The 15749-nt window shown below is 49.3% G+C and overlaps 7 protein-coding genes across 8 annotated transcripts; 4 read left to right on the top strand and 3 right to left on the bottom strand.

The window, feature by feature from the left end:
- Positions 1-83: 83 nt before the first annotated feature.
- Positions 84-2870, top strand: PV09_06468 (uncharacterized protein; the record flags this gene model as incomplete). Its single annotated transcript, XM_016360110.1, has 2 exons — positions 84-1044; positions 1432-2870. Exons 1-2 carry the CDS (start codon positions 210-212, stop codon positions 2868-2870), a joined length of 2274 nt encoding a protein of 757 aa, XP_016212192.1. The 5' UTR covers positions 84-209.
- On the bottom strand, positions 2632-4586 carry PV09_06467 (uncharacterized protein). Its single transcript, XM_016360109.1, has 3 exons — positions 4097-4586; positions 3461-4020; positions 2632-3401 (listed from the first exon to the last, which is right to left on the bottom strand). Exons 1-3 carry the CDS (start codon positions 4467-4469, stop codon positions 3174-3176), a joined length of 1161 nt encoding a protein of 386 aa, XP_016212191.1. The 5' UTR covers positions 4470-4586; the 3' UTR covers positions 2632-3173.
- A 229-nt stretch (positions 4587-4815) lies between these two features.
- Positions 4816-5965, top strand: PV09_06466. 2 transcript variants are annotated; one of them, XM_016360108.1, is made up of 5 exons: positions 4816-4924; positions 4978-5014; positions 5071-5188; positions 5247-5608; positions 5672-5965. In XM_016360108.1, exons 2-5 carry the CDS (start codon positions 5011-5013, stop codon positions 5683-5685), a joined length of 498 nt encoding a protein of 165 aa, XP_016212190.1. In that variant the 5' UTR covers positions 4816-4924; positions 4978-5010; the 3' UTR covers positions 5686-5965. The 2 variants fall into 2 exon arrangements, with proteins under 2 accessions (XP_016212190.1, XP_016212189.1); XM_016360107.1 differs by having other exon boundaries at positions 4816-5014.
- A 1150-nt stretch (positions 5966-7115) lies between these two features.
- PV09_06465 (uncharacterized protein) lies at positions 7116-9022 on the bottom strand (the record flags this gene model as incomplete). Its single annotated transcript, XM_016360106.1, has 4 exons — positions 7116-8230; positions 8283-8468; positions 8521-8755; positions 8810-9022. The coding sequence occupies 4 exons, from the start codon at positions 9020-9022 to the stop codon at positions 7116-7118; spliced, it is 1749 nt and encodes a 582-aa protein (XP_016212188.1).
- A 643-nt stretch (positions 9023-9665) lies between these two features.
- Positions 9666-11448, top strand: PV09_06464 (uncharacterized protein; the record flags this gene model as incomplete). The annotated part of the gene is made up of 4 exons (XM_016360105.1): positions 9666-9858; positions 9909-10128; positions 10179-10397; positions 10455-11448. The coding sequence occupies 4 exons, from the start codon at positions 9666-9668 to the stop codon at positions 11446-11448; spliced, it is 1626 nt and encodes a 541-aa protein (XP_016212187.1).
- A 280-nt stretch (positions 11449-11728) lies between these two features.
- Positions 11729-12842, bottom strand: PV09_06463 (uncharacterized protein; the record flags this gene model as incomplete). The annotated part of the gene is made up of 5 exons (XM_016360104.1): positions 11729-11904; positions 11957-12066; positions 12112-12141; positions 12189-12604; positions 12659-12842. The coding sequence occupies 5 exons, from the start codon at positions 12840-12842 to the stop codon at positions 11796-11798; spliced, it is 849 nt and encodes a 282-aa protein (XP_016212186.1). The 3' UTR covers positions 11729-11795.
- A 1046-nt stretch (positions 12843-13888) lies between these two features.
- On the top strand, positions 13889-15550 carry PV09_06462 (uncharacterized protein; the record flags this gene model as incomplete). The annotated part of the gene is made up of 6 exons (XM_016360103.1): positions 13889-13934; positions 13984-14032; positions 14098-14454; positions 14481-14572; positions 14623-15116; positions 15167-15550. The coding sequence occupies 6 exons, from the start codon at positions 13889-13891 to the stop codon at positions 15548-15550; spliced, it is 1422 nt and encodes a 473-aa protein (XP_016212185.1).
- Between the last annotated feature and the right edge of the window lie 199 nt (positions 15551-15749).

Here is a 15749-nt window from a genome sequence, read left to right as displayed (position 1 = left end):
GAGCGCAGGTCAGATGTCAGCCCTGCGAGTACTCGTATAAATCTCGAACGTCAAGATTTGCGCCTCCATCTGCTACCTTTTTTTTTTGTCAGGCTTCAACATTCCGCAGTTCGGCTATCAAAGCAATTCGTTTCTCTTCAATTTTCGCCTTCAAAGTCCGTGAGACGTGGAAAACTCACAGGGCAACATGAAAGAAAGCCGATTGCAAGATGGAGATGAAAGTGCACACTTCGTCTCAAGGTAGCAAGCTGGAAGAGTCGTCGGCTTTGTCATCTCCGCTGAAGCGGAAATTTGACATCGATGATGAATCCATATCTTCCTCGCGAACGGCAGACAGAGAAACCGTGCTACCTGCTCCAAAGCGACCTCGAAAAAGCCAAAAGCCAATAATTGAGGACTCTGCTTTGCCTGTTCAATCAGAGCAGTCCGCGGGTGCGATACAGCAGCAGAGGATTGCACGCGCCAAAGCCCTTGATTCAGCTTATAGTCATGCCTATCACTTGATATACAACAAGGAGACCAAAAATGCATTCGATCCTCTTGAAGCCTGTACGCCGGCAGAAGAATCTGCTCTTGAGGATTCATACATTGGTGGCTCCCTGTGGACTGCAGGAGACAAGGAATCATTCTTTGATGCTATTACGCGATATGGAAGCGATTTGGATCGAATCGCCACCGCGGTAGGAAAAACGTCCGCTGAGGTTTCTCTTTATGTCAACCTTCTTGAACAAGGTGCGGCAGTTCAGCGAGGCTTCCGCCTTGGAATGGACGAAGTCGATATTGATGCTGCTTTGGAAATGACCTTAGACATTCAGGACCTGTTTGAGTCGGTTGCAGATGGCCTTGCTTGGGAACAGTTCAAGCACGAGATTGAACAGGAAATTAAACGACATGGCGATGACTGGCTAATTACCGATGATGGCTCTGAGGAAACACTTGTGGAAGCTATATGTTCTGCTGATGAGGAAACACTTGTGGAAGCTATAAGTTCTGCTGATCCCACAAATGCCATCGCGACAGGGCACAGCAGCAGTCAACAGACGAGTGCGCCTGTAAACTTTAGGTGTACCAATTGTCGACGTAAGAGATTGGCATGCGACTATGCAAGACCAACATGCTCACGCTGCCTCGTATCTGGTGAGTCCTGCGAGTATCCCTCAACACGTCTCGGGAAAACAAACCGATGCGCTTATTGCGTGCGGATGAAGTTCAAATGTGACCTCAAACGGCCTTGCTCGAGTTGCGTACAGAAGCAGAGAGCGGACACATGCTTCTACGAAAGCCATCCCCGTTTCTCCGAGATCTTAAATCTCCCCATCGACACATGGAAGAGATCTGATTCCAAGCGTCGAGTCCGTACTACATGCTCGAACTGTGCCAGATCAAAGGTGAGATGTGATCGCGCACGGCCAGTATGCTCACACTGCAAAGAGCGTAACATGGCAGAGACGTGCACCTATGAAACCACTTCCGAGAAGCAAATATCATCCGACACAGATCGCCAAACGAAGAGCCTCTTAGGGAACAGTAGCGTCACGAAGGACAATCTCGTCCCTCCCACAACATCTACGAGAGTTTCACGAACAAAGCAGAGCATAACTCAGTCCGCGGAAATGGCCAATTCTGCCGTCGTTGAGCCTGATTATACAGAAAATGCTGCTGCCATCAATGCATCTATTGATCCCAATCTCATCGATCCTGCTCTTTTGCATCCAATGGATCGTGCAAATACTGACCCCAATATGTTAAAACTTTCGGTTTTGACGGTTGCTGAAAATGATACCAAACAGTCTCATAAAAGAAGTCCTTTAGCAGCTCCAGCTCATGTGGTTGATCCATCGCCGCTGACGAGACTGCATGCTGTCGAGCAGAGGCGTCTGGTCGACGTACCAGATGTGGCTATGGATGTCGATTCACGGGCTTATAAGGTACAATCTCCAGCGTTGTCAGAGAGTACAAATTCCGGGAGAGGAATAAAAATTTCAGCAACTTCAGCTGCTGAACCTGAAGTGGCGTTCCATGTGCCGCAAGAAAAAGCTTCTGAGGATCTTTTTGACTTTGCGAAACTCTCAGATTCAGATTCCGCTGCTCCTCTTCTCAAGGCCAATACTCTTCTCCGACTGTCGAAATATATATTCATGAACTCGCGAAACACTGACTGGCGCTGGTCATCTCACCTCAACACATTTCCCATACCTCGAACAATAAAAAACGTATCCACCAATCTCACTTCTTATCCGCTTGACGGGCCCGCGATCTTTCGCAGCGCATATGACGACCTTTCTATCATTGCAGAACATGTCACACGACGCATCCTTGCCACTGCACAGTATCAGGCCCAGTCTCGGATGCGCGCCGATGACGACACTAAGGATTTTGCGCCAGAGTTCGTCACGATCATCAAGGAAGATGTACACACAGCGTGCAAAATTCTAGGATTGAATGTGAACACATTTGACTACTGGGCTCGGCTTCCCAATCGCCATGATGTAATTTGGGAGTATGTCATCGAGAATGATGAAGCGATCACGGAAGACGAGGAGGATCAAACGACTATAGAATTGCCCTCAGATGTTGCATCGGCGTGCTTGAAAACTGCGGGAATGGAGAAATTTAATCTGCTCGACCAAGGTAGACTAGAGGAGATAATAGACGAAGGAATAGACAAGGATGCGCCTGCTTCAATCGACGCCAACATTGGGGGCATCGATAGTGAGGTTGAAGATTCTGATTACATGAATTCCGATGTGGGCTCAGATATATATGATGAAGATGCCGAGCTTGAGGATTTCGATTTGAGGCAGAGCAGAGAAGAAGAGCAAATATTGTTGCAGCTGCTCGGCCAAAGTATGACTGACATTCACTCCTAGACACAAGGCAAAGGGACACGACAGATCCGATGTGAAATTCCTCTTTTTTGCGAGGAAATGATTGCCATATGTAGACATTCACCAGGAAAACAAAAAACCTTCATAAAGTATAAAACACGCGCAGACTGTTGGGAGATCATCTAAAGCCTCGATCCCCATATCCTAACGCATCATAAACTCCAGCGCCGTTGCCGTGCCATTTAAGCGACTCGATGCAGTTTTGATATGCTCAAATTTTCATACTCCTACAATCCAAGGTTAATAAAGCGAGCTAAGACCTGCCCACACGCTTAGAATCATCGTCTATTCCTCGTCGATCTCTTCGACCGTTGCCTGCCGCGGTGCCCTTTGTTGGACAGTGCCGTTACCGGTATCCGCGCCGGTACTTCCTTCTTTCGGGTCGATCGCTTTGCCGTTTTCGTTTGCGTGAGCCTGGCCGTGCGAATGAGCCTGGCCAGCAGCCTTGCGTCGCGCTCTCTCCGCCTTTGCGGCACGTTTTTCACGACGTTGCCTGCGCTTCTCCTTGGGATCCTACACGTCCTTCTCAGCCGCCTGGCGACGGCACAGAAACAGGGTGCGGAAAGACTTACCTCGTGCCACGCCCATACGGGTCTAAAGCTGTCGAAGAAACCCACATCTTCGAAAAGATTTGGATACAGCCACAGACCAGGAGGATGCGTGAACATTGTGATGGTAAAGAGAATTAACCGAAAGATTGCCATCACAAAGAACAAGCCTAGCAGTCCTAGCATGCCCATACTCAGATACCAGACGCCCTGCCTCATAACCAATGGCCACAGCGGGAACATGACAAGCGTCATTACCGCAGCCAGCGCGCCTACAGCATAGAGCTTCTTCTTCCATTGTGGACCTTCCCACAGCCACATGTAGTGCATGTCGTCCTGGGCATCCTGCTGCTGCACAATCGTTACGGTCCACAAGCCCTTCACACGTTTTTGCTTAGCGTGGCCGTGACCTTCGTGACCGGCTCCAGGATCGACTTTCTGAACACGCAGAGCGAGTAGGGAGAGAGGTAGCAGCTTGAAGACGTTTTCGGCCTCGGCGCGGTTTGTGACGGGGGGTAGGAGGGGATTCTTTGCGCGGGCCTTTTCGTAGGCGGGCGATTGGATAGCACGGATGGCTCGTTTGACTGTGCAAGTCCGTTCGTAAGCACGTGGCTCTTCGCGTTCGTCCTGAACAGATGCAAAGGAACAGTAAGAACGTACCTCTGAACATGTCTTTTCTGGCTCCGTTGAAAATACATGTCCTCATCTTCAGATCCTGCGACATGAGGAAGTGTGCCACTGCCAGGGCCTCTGGCTTAGGCGGACCAGGCTGGATAGGCTGCTGCTGTCCTTGAGCACCACCTTGCTGCTGACCTTGGGCTTGTGCTTGCGCCTGAGCCTGGGCTTGCATCTGCGCCTGATGCTGTGCAGCCGCTTGAGCCTTCAAGCGCTCGACATACTGCTCGTACGAGATTCCCATGCGGGCTGCGTCCTCGCGAAAGTGCTTCTGGATCGCCTGGATCTGTTCTGGCGTGGGCTGCTGGCCGGGCACCAAAGCGACCGGAGGTGGCGTCGGTTCCGTCTGCGTTGCCATTGTGCGGGAAAAGATGCGGCACACGTGTCCTAGTAGCGATGGGGGAGCACAGGGACGGCAACAGTCGTTGTGGTGAGACGGTCGCTGGGAACTCCACAAGCTGGGAGGCGGTGGTAGTATGGATCGAATATATAATTGAGGCCAACTCTCCGCAAGCAGCATAAGTGCCAAACGAGTCTAGCGCGGTGGCCGCCAGCGCTTAGTCACCACACAAAGAGACAGACGCCCTTGACGGCGATGCTAACCCTAACCCTAGGCCAAGGGCCGCCAGGTCTTGACGCCTCAGGCATCGTCGCACCCAGCTAGCCGTTGCCAAGATTTGCCAGTTGAATTTCGTTCGTGCGCACTTTTTCTACCGCCGCGACTCAACCTTCGTTCTCTCTTCACCCTCCTCGCCCTCTTCCTTGTTGTGCTTATATCCGCCAAGAGACGACGACCTCACGTCCTAGCCAGCCGTGAGTATCTCTCTTGCCGCGCTGAAAAGGCTTTTCAACTAATTGTAGCGGAGTTTCTCATACGTCCCGTCGTGATTTAGGACACAATGGGTGCGTGGTTCCTCTCACGCGCTCTCAATTGAAGCCAACACTGACCGTCAATTCAGCCCCAAAGTTCGATCCGAATGAGGTGAAGGTCATCCACCTCCGCGCCACCGGTGGTGAAATCGGCGCTTCCTCAGCGCTTGCCCCAAAGATCGGTCCCCTCGGTCTGTCGCCCAAGAAGTATGAACCCACCTCTAAGTCTAAATTTTCTGGCTCTGTGCTGATATACGTCCGGTAGGGTCGGTGAAGATATCGCCAAGGCCACCGGTGACTGGAAGGGCCTCCGCGTTACCGTCAAGCTCACCATCCAAAACCGTCAAGCCCAGGTCTCTGTCGTCCCATCGGCCTCCTCGCTCGTCATCAAGGCTCTCAAGGAGCCTCCCCGGGACCGCAAGAAGGAGAAGAACATCAAGCACACCAAGTCGATTCCTCTTGATGAGATTATCAACATTGCCCGAACCATGCGCTTCAAGTCCATGGCCAAGGATCTAAAGGGCACTGTCAAGGAGATCCTCGGAACCGCGTTTTCAGTTGGCTGCCAGGTTGATGGCAAGAGTCCCAAGGCTATCTCGGACGCCATTGATGAGGGCGAGATTGAGAGTATGTCGTTCTTCTTGTCCTCGTATTGTATTGCTCACATAGTGGCTAACACGGCACTTGCAGTTCCGGAAGAGTAAAAGATTTCAAAACTGAGCCTATGACACGGGACGGCGCTTTATGATTTTGATGAACTTTACACTACTGTGCATGCGGGGTGCTCTTCAAAAATATTACGGATCCGTGACCACTTGGCTGTGGTTGTCTCCTAGAGCCTTGATAAAGGTGATTCAAGCAAACAGCAGGGGAAAAGCAAAGATAATTTCATGCCTGTTGGCCCTTCCCAATCATGTGCCGCAGTTTCACCTACTTTGATTCCGCGCGCTATGCCACGCATGGTCCGCCTGAATCTTTTCCAAACTCTCTCTCTCTCTCTCTCTCTCTCTCTCGCCTCAATGCTTACCTACCTTGTGCTATTTCTCATGCATTTGCTTGAATGTAATCCAATTATCGCCTATAAAAGCACAAACAAAGTTTGTGATACATGCACCCGATTCCAACACTCTGGCCCGAACTGCTCGATTGAGCTCCATGGTCCTGGCCTATTTTGGTGAATCGAAGATGAAAATGCATATTGCGACCGCTTCTGTGGTTGCTATAGGCTTGGCCACCTACTCACCTTGACGTCCTGCATCTGTGGTCGTCTCGGTCCTTTTCCATGGTCTACATTTTTGATCAACTTTATCTTGTTGTCGTTCGCATGAGTTTGTACACGCTTGGCGCTGGGGATAACGTATACTTGAAGTATAGTATAGGGACAGAACTGATGCAAGATCTCAGTCAAATCGATCTATCCTATATCTCACGTTCTGCTCAGCAACGCGACTATTTTTCCACACACAGATTTGTCGACGTTTGATTTATTTCCAGTACTCTGCATGGAGACAATTTCTTTCGGCTCTGCACACTGTGTGAACCGGTGCCCCAGTGAATCCTATGTGATAGATCACAAATACACTGTGGAGATATGGCAAATGTATCTGGCTTGAAGTGTGACACATCGTATAAGTTCAGCGTCAAGACGTTATTCTTAGTCAAAGTACTTAATCAATCCACTCAACACGCACTCTCGTGCAGGATTCCATCGCTACGGCATTTGCGTAATCTATCATCTATCACCACAGCTCAGGCTTTTCTGCATACAGCCTACTAGTCATTAAAACATCAATGGCATAGCCGCTTACTGAGGATAACGCTTGGCAGCCGATCACAAGTAGTCCGAATATATGCGTACTTGACGGTAAATGTTTGTCAAGACGACCAGAAACAATGGACGCATCAGTCGTCTCTAGGCATTCGCTTCCGCCGCTAGGTGTTTTCTTAAGCATGGCATAACAGGCTGTTGTGTCCTACATGAAGAGCTTTGATGGTTGACACGTGAAGTTCAAAAGACGCGGCTTAAAAAGTCCATGAAACAATAGACTCAGTACGGATTCCGTCTTACCCTATTTAATGCCTGGAAAATATCTCCAGTTACTTTGCTCTGCAATATAAACATATTCTTGGGAGGTCACAGCCGAGATAATGTGGATATACTACAAAATCTACATTTTCTCCTGTCTTTTTTACGATCCCCAATACCTTGTAATTTCCTTGCCACCTCATTGTTCAGATGTCCATCCATGTTTCCCACGAAAAATGAGCCGAGAACCGCGGGAACGCTAAACGAGATGGTAATGAGGAACATGTAGCGAAAGCTCTGGGCCTTTGCCACCTTGGTGGCCTCGACTATTGCTGCTCTGATCGTTGGTATCAGGTCAGGAATTTTCGCAAACGCTGATGGCGTTCCAAGTTCAGCAGCTGCAACAGCAGAAGGGACATCCTTGGCAGCAAGGCCGGCGCGGATAACTGCAGAGGCGACTTCTTTCGGGATATTGACAGCATTGCGATTCGCTAGAACGGTGCTGTATATAGCGGTTGCAATGGTTCCCATATTTCCACGTACAGTAGATTGAAACCCTGAGGCCAAGCCAATGTCGCCTGGTGGTGCTGTAAACGGCACGAGAACTAGGGAGATTAGCTCGACATAGCCAACGCTGAACGAGGCCAAAGACATGAGCACGAGCGCCAAGTTCAGTCTCGATGCTGTCACCGAAGCCATGGACGCGACAAAGGCTGCCATGCCGATTGCGGCAAGTCGAATTTGCCAATGAACCTTCAGCGGCCGGCCGAACAATCGCATCGTGACACTTGCGAAAATCTGTCCAAGGGCGACTCCGCCTCCAAGAACACAGGAATACCATCCCACGAGGATGATGTCGGTTGTAAATAAGGCGGTGACCATCGTCGGCCAGAGCAGATTCATGCTATAGTATGTCATTGTGGCCACCGATCCCGTTCCACACAAGGCCAGGAAATCCTTGCTCCGGAATACTTTGACTGGTATCAATGGATGCACGTTCTTGAATGGCAAGAATGTCTCATAGATGCCGAAGAGAACGATTGAAACGAACCCGCCGACCAGGTTACCGATCACTTTGCCAGATGTCCACAGATGTACTGATCCACCCCAGGTGATTCCTAGGAGTAGCACGATCAAGCCGCCGCAGTAGAGGGTGAGACCTATGTAGTCTAACCTTCGTAGTTCCCGGCTGAGAGGCTGGCCTTTACGAAGAAGCCCGTAGTCTGGTGGATGATAGCAAATAACGAAAAGGACTACTGAAAGCGCACAAGTGACCAAGATAGTAGCACCAACGCCATCCAATTGCCGTATGTAAGACGAGGGACCGCGCCATTATCGGGCCGAAGCAAGCGAATGGGAAGGATAAGATAAACTGGATCCCGACCCAGAGGCCTCGATGCTTGTTGGGCACAAGCACTTGGACCACAACGAAAAATGTTAACTGGACTGCTCCCGCAATACCTTTGATAGATCAGTCATCATGCCTGTTTCTTATCTGGCGACTCGTGCGTACCAATGAAAGCTGTTGATCCAATTAATACGTTGATACTTTGCGCGGTGGCACCTATAGCGGCACCGATCACACCCAGAGTCTGGCCCCCGATTAAAAACCACCGACGGCCGAAGATGTCACCCAGACGTCCTACCAATAGGACACCAACACCACGACCGAGAGTCTTTGTGATTGGAATGAGCACGTACTTTGGATCCGGGCCGATGTCAGCATTTATGATAGACAAGAAATTCACCTGCATTTGTCAATAATGTAACCTTCTCTATCAGCGGAGATGCATAATGCATACTGGCATGACGTAGCTGACGTACAAGCTGATGTTCATGAGCGATACACCCAAGATCGTTCCGATAAACTTCCAGCTTGTGAAGTAGCCATCAGGAAGATTATCCGTTCCAATAGCTTCAGGTGCAATACAATCTTCCTCGACGGGCGCAGCCAAAGATTCGTGACGAACAGAGTTTGCCGTTTCCTTTTCATCGTAATCCTCGGGTTGGCCCATGGTTAGTTTGGAAATGCTATGTTGATAATGAAAGACTTGCAGACACCTATGTGACCAAAGCGAGATTCAACTTGGAGAATAGGACGTGATATAGAAGTGGACCAACCGATCATTATCTCAAGCCCAGAATCAGCTCTGGAATGACAAACTAATGATTCACTGCGCGAACAACTGAAAATCCGGAGGCAGAGTATCCTAACCAGAGGCGTTTGGCCTTTTTCCGAGTCTTTTACTTGCTGATTCCTCCTGCGCTTCGGCTTAATGGGAAAGGCGTCCTTTCTTCACCCCGGAAGGGTGTTGAGCGGTACGTTACTATTCAAACAGCGAAGTAACGAGGTACATGCGCTAGTACGACTACGCAGCTGATCACCACTCACGACAACGCTAGTCGGACCTTGCATATTCTGGTCCTTCGGACTTTTCTGCCAATCATATTTCGCCGACCGAGAGAACCACCCCAGATTTCCCATATTATTATGAATTCGCGGGTAATGTTAGGAGATCGAAGAGCCGGTGAGCTTTGGCGAGTAATTTCGGAGAGATAGTTTTCCTCACCTACGCTGGGAGATCAGGCGTAACGATTTATTCCTAGCACAGCTGCCATGTCTTATGCTTTTGTTCATTACAATCGCAGAGGATTAGAATGGCCCGCTCTAGAGATACCTACGTTGAGAGCGAAAGAACGCCTCTCGTACGCGAGCAGACCATCTCAGACCAAGATCTTCATGACGGTCTCCATCACGCAGAGGAAGAAGCAGGCTCGACTGTGACTAGTCTAGACGAAACGAAGCATTTGAGCACCGAAATCAGCTCCGTGATTGCACTTCTCCTGCTTGGTATCTTCGTACACTAGTCTCTCACGCGCCTCTATGCTAAAGGTTTACAGGTGTGTTTGTGGCCAATGCCGACACGTCCTTGGTTTTGGCTACGTACAGTTCGATTTCGTCAGAATTTCTGGAATTCGAGCAAGCGAGCTGGTTGTTGGCCAGTTACACTCTGGCGATGTGTGTATCACAGCCATTATATGGCAAACTCTGCAACATCTTCGGGCGAAAGTCATGTCTACTTGGCGTTTATGTTTTCTTTATGGTCGGTTGTCTTCAATGGTAGGAAGATCCCCAAGGCGCTAAGAATCGTGAGTCTAAATCTCCTACAGCGGCGTAGCATCATCTATGAGCGGAGTCATCATCGGTCGCGCAATCGGAGGGGTTGGTGGTGCAGGAATATCATCTATCGTCTCGTTTCTGATCGCCGACTTGGTGCCTTTAGCAGAAATTGCTACGTACAGAAGCTATGTGAACATTGTTCAGACAATGGGTAGAGCTAGCGGTGGGCCTCTTGGAGGCTGGCTAGCACAATCGCTGGGCTGGCGATGGTAATGAACTCGTCTTCGCTACAGAGCAAAAGAGGAAATGCTAAATGTCACATCTAGGTCGTTTCTGATCCAATGTCCACTTACACTTTCGGCATTTTTACTGGTGCAGTGGAAGCTGCGCCAACATCGTCCCGTCTTCCACATCGAAGGCAGTTTCATCCAGCAGCTTAAGCGTGTCGACATTCTCGGCTCACTTTTGATATCAGCTAGCAACGTGGCCGGTCTGCTCCCAATGAACCTAGGTGGCGATTACAGATGGAATCATCCGATAGTACTCGCATTGTTTGGGTCCTCGGCAGCTACGTTGATTCTCTTCATCGTGGTCGAGCTGCAAATGGTTAAGGAGCCGATTTTTCACCTGGAACTGCTTGTAAATCGCAATTTCACATTATCGTACCTGGTAATGCTCTTCCAAAACGTGGCGCAGACATTCGTAAGCTTCTCGTTTTGCACGGCTACATACTGTGAGCTTACAGCTCTAGATGATGTTTACTCTGCCCTTGTACTTTCAGATTACCCAATCTCACCATCGACGGCAGGCACATATCTGGTACCCGCCGTAGTGGGAAACACAATCGGAGGGTTGGCTTGCGGAGCATATATCCGCAGATTTGGCTCATACAAGGCACCCACCATATTTGCGACCATCGCTTCCGCCGCTTGCCACAGTCTACTTCTTCTACGCTGGAGAGGTTCAACAGGAGTTCTAGAATCTCTCTATATCGTTTTGGGGTGGATGGGTACAGGCGTGTCCCATTCAAGCATCTTTATAGCACTGGTAAGTGCGGTTACAGAGGAGGAAGTTGCAATCGCCGGATCTGGCCTATATCTTTTTAGCAGCTTGCGATCGGTACTCGGGTTCACACTTTCGAGCAACCTTCTTCGGCTTGCGACCCAGACATGGGCACAAAGGCAACTTGGGTCGAAACACCAGGTGATCATCAACCGAGCACTTTCCGACATTGTCTTTGCTCAGCGACTGAAAGGCGATCTGAAAACGGCCATCACGGACGCTTACTTGCATGGATTTCATGCTGTGTTCTGTACGTAGTGCACACAAATTCCGTCCATGTGTCTTCCACTAACCCATCCCAGTCGCAAGTATAATTTTCTGTACTTGCTCATTCCTCCTTGCACTTGGTTTGAGAAAGCGGCATGTACAGCGAGACTGATGAGAAGCTAATGCGACTGTGGTTCCACAAAGAAGTTGTTCCCTGAATGGCTCTCGAAGCAGACCTGTGCTTCAGAAGTCTATCCTCTCGTATTGACGGTCCCAGCAATCCAAGGAAAGCGATCAACAAGATCCTGACCAACTGTCCAATTCGTGGGGTCTCGCACGTGGGCAATAAATTTATGCGAAAGGACGTAGTTTTCTCTAGACTTTCTTTCCAGAATTCCTTATAGGCCGTATGGCCAATTGATAGAGAAACTCCTTGTGATCAAAGATGCCCAATCGGGGTATTCCGTGAAATCCATTTCTTCAATCAGCCGCTGGCGGGCTTTTGGCCTGCACGTCGCGTGGTTAGTTGATCGAAACTTGCGAAAGCTTGACTTCTTACCAGCCAATTGTGTCTATCCAGACTGGATGGGCAATAACTAGCTGAGCAGAGCCTGGTTGCATAAACCTTGGCATGGTTGCATAATTCTCCGCGCTGGGACAGATTTGCCACTGCTCCGGTCAGCGAGTTCTGCAACACAGAATAAGAGCAAATACCCTAATGAGCATGCATGTGATGTACAAAAGCTGGATCGATCAGTAAGGGATCAATATGCGGCGGAGTGATTACGTACGGCAATCTTCTCCGGAAGGGTGTTGACACGGATAACGCGAGCCATATGCCGCGCGATGGTTGAGGAGACGGGCTTGTCTGGCTCATCTATTATTGGATTCAGCAGCGAGTTGACGCTCGGAAAGTCGCTGTGTCCGAACTCGAGAGGTGTTTCAGTCATATGGTTTCTGTCTCGGTAGGTGCGTAGAAGATCCAGGATCATCTCATCAAACGGACCGGTGGGGTCGCAGTGCTTTGGCAAACAAGACCAAAGGGATTCTCTGTCACGGATCGCGTTGGCGCGAGCCTGGCCTTGAATGAAATCGCTCCCTCCTGCTCCCTCTGCAAGATCTGATGGCGTTCTTTGTGATGTCGATGTAATGAGCTCGCCCGGAGGAGCCTGGAAGCCATCGTAAAAAGCGGGGAAGTCAATTGAGACTTGTTGGGGTCAGTGAATTATTCATGATAGAGATACATGCTCGTTTAACTTACAGTTATACTGCCACTCAGCATTGGTATCACTCTCCACAGGAAAGTTGAGCCTACCCTCCAGTCCCCAAGCGTCTAGGGCGCTTATCAAGTTCGGAGGGCTGCTACTTATTTCTCCAGCGTCAGATCCCAGGGGAAAGATGTCATTACCGTCGGCTGCACTACGGAACTCGTTGTCCCGTATCATGGTCAATCCAGCGATCACAGAGTCCAGCCCTGATCGAGTCGCCAGGCTTCGACGCTCAAGATCGAACCTTGCTTTTTCAGAAGCCTCATACCTGGCCGTCAATGACCGAAGTTCTTCTTCAAGCTCTTCAATCCGATTTCGCTTCTTATGCCTTTGAGAATATCAGCATTAGGATCGACGTAGCAAGCAACGCCACGTGCCTCAATGCTCGTTGGTTTTCCCTGTCCACGGCGCGCTTCCGGTACAGCTCATGAAGCGTTAGATTAGCTGCAGCTCGCGAAGATCGAGGCGGCATAGTTATCAAGCCAAAGAATTGAAGTTCCAACTGAGAAGACTGGACTGCTCATCCAAGCATGTGCCTCGATAGATGCCGATCAAGTGAAGTCATAAAGCAGAGATATAAATTCATGCTACGAGAAACACGAAGTGCTCACTGTTTTGAACTATGCGATCAGCTCTAGGAAGAAGGCCTTATTACTAGCTGCAGGAAGCGAAAGAGGATGGAATGCATTGCCATCCCGTATTTCGCAAACCCGCCGGAATGCTCTTCCGTCCGAGTGTCGTCTTCCCCAGCCTAATTTAAGCACGTAGATTGCGGGGTCTGGAGAACGGGCACTAGGACGACATTGCATGCTGCTTTTCCTAGTAGAGGAAAGATGAGCGTTTGCGATCATCTTCTCGGACCCATAAAGCATTCACTTACGCGCAAGTGGTTTGTATCCCATAAGAAGCTCGTTACAGGAGTAAAGCATTGGTTCCGCAAAATCATCCTTTTCAACAATTCACCAGGTTTCTTCGGGTGAAGTGAAAGAATGGTTCGCTTATCCGTCTCAACTTTTGTTTCGGCCTTATGCCTTGCTGTTCATGTCAGTGCGAAGAGGCCAAACTTCGTCATCATATCGACAGACGATCAAGACACTCACATGGAGTCGCTTGAACACATGCCCCTGGTACAAAAGCACTTGATCCAGAAAGGTACAAACTTTGAGCGACACTATTGTACTGTCGCCATATGTTGTCCAAGCCGTGTAAACCTTTGGACTGGGATGCTTGCACACAACACGAATGTGACAGATGTGAATCCACCCTATGGTACGCATCAAGAGCATATTATCGACAGCTTGACTGATTATTCTAACAGGCGGCTACCCAAAATTCATTTCTCAAGGCTTCAATGATGATCATCTCGCGTACTGGATGCAACAGTCTGGATATCACACATACTATGCTGGGAAAATGTTCAATGCCCACACAGTCAACAATTACGACAAGCCGCACATACATGGATTCCGGCAATCTGGTTTCTCTTGGATCCTTACACATATCAGTACTGGAACTTCAGCACCACTCGGAACGGCGCAAAGCCCCAAAATTATCTGAAGAAATACTCGTCAGATCACACGGCTGAAACTGCCTACGAGTTTCTCAAAGATGCTCTGGAGACCCAAAACATCCCTTTCTTCGTCACAATCGCACCGATTGCGCCGCATGCTGACGTCTCTTTCTACCCGGAAATGAGGGCTGGTCCACCAGAGGTAGCAGAGAGACACAGGCATCTATTCACTATCATATTCCTCGAACGCCAAACTTCAATCCCGAACACCCCAGTGGTGTGAGCTGGATTTCACGGCTACCAAGGCTCAACAACACAGTGCTCGCGTACAATGACGAGTATCAGCGACAGCGTCTGAGATCGTTGCAAGCTGTAGACGAGATGGTGGAGAACATTGGTAAGGAGATTTCCAAAGGTGTTCGTGGAGCTACTACTTAAACATTGCAGTCAGCCAACTCTCCGACGCTGGCGCTCTGGAGAATACGTACATAATTTACACATCGGATAATGGCTACCACATCTCTCAACATCGCATGCACCCAGGCAAAGAATGTGGATACGAAACTGATATAAGAGTTCCAATGATTATCCGTGGCCCTGGCGTACCAGAGGGGGAAGTTTCGTATAGTGTTTCTTCTCATACGAATATCGCGCCTACGATCATGACGTTAGCAGGTAACGATCTACGATTCACCTTTGATGGGCAGCCCATGCACCTTCACAACCTGAGCGCATCGCGACCAGAACATTTGAACGTGGAATTCTGGGGCCTCGGTGTGCCGGAGGGCAAATATGGCTACGGCGGCAAGTATGGGTACGTGGATGGTCCAGGCAACGCGTACGTTAACAACACGTATAAATCCCTGAGGATTGAAAATTCAAAGTACGGGTTTTACTATTCGGTGTGGTGTACTGGAGAAAAAGAACTGTACGATATGAAGGTAAATTCCCCGCTACCACAGCATGCAGATGAAATTAATGTTTCCCATAGGCAGATCCAGCTCAGATGAACAATCTTTTGGGTTCTGCTTCAAGCTCAGGTCATACGTTATTGGGCAGGGCGGTGGTAGACGTTGTCGACAGGCTTGACGCGTTGCTGATGGTACTAAAGTCCTGCAAGGGAGAGTCCTGCGTTGCTCCATGGAAACACATTCATCCGCAAGGTGATGTCCACAGCCTAACTGACGCTCTACATCGACAATTCGATTCCTTCTACACGCAGCAGCCAAAGGTGGCATTCTCTAAATGTGAGTTGGGGTACATCAAATCGTCTGAAGGACCACAGGACGTCAACGTCTTTGAAAGTGTCGACCGCTGGAGCAAGATCCAGGATCAAAACCCAATGTTAGACGTTCACTGGAGCCTCCGGGCATGAGTACAACGCACATATAGATATTAAGGCAAGCATTCACTTTGCTCTCCTAGCCTGATCCGCACGCTCTTCATTACAATGGAAAGGTATTTGCGTAGAATAAAAGTTCAACGTTGTCAAATTTTCTAATCAGACATGTATACCAGCCTTAACAGCTTGGTTCATCGCGCTATCCAGATTGATGTGTTCCAAGAACTCTGAA

This window comes from Verruconis gallopava (genome assembly GCF_000836295.1).
Source record: "Verruconis gallopava strain CBS 43764 unplaced genomic scaffold supercont1.22, whole genome shotgun sequence".
NCBI lineage: Eukaryota > Fungi > Ascomycota > Dothideomycetes > Venturiales > Sympoventuriaceae > Verruconis > Verruconis gallopava.
Note: the sequence above shows the minus strand (reverse complement) of the source record. Positions and strands in the feature narration are given on the sequence as shown.

Bases quoted from the DNA above. Each gene is read 5' to 3' on its own strand.
- PV09_06467 (XM_016360109.1), bottom strand. From the start codon at position 4,469: ATGGCAACGCAGACGGAACCGACGCCACCTCCGGTCGCTTTGGTGCCC. The intron at 4,021-4,096 runs GTACGTTCTTAC...GGACTTGCACAG, and splicing joins CAGAAAAGACATGTTCAGAG to TCAAACGAGCCATCCGTGCT. The intron at 3,402-3,460 runs GTAAGTCTTTCC...AAGGACGTGTAG, and splicing joins CCGTATGGGCGTGGCACGAG to GATCCCAAGGAGAAGCGCAG.
- PV09_06466 (XM_016360108.1), top strand. The intron at 5,189-5,246 runs GTATGAACCCAC...TACGTCCGGTAG, and splicing joins CTCGGTCTGTCGCCCAAGAA to GGTCGGTGAAGATATCGCCA.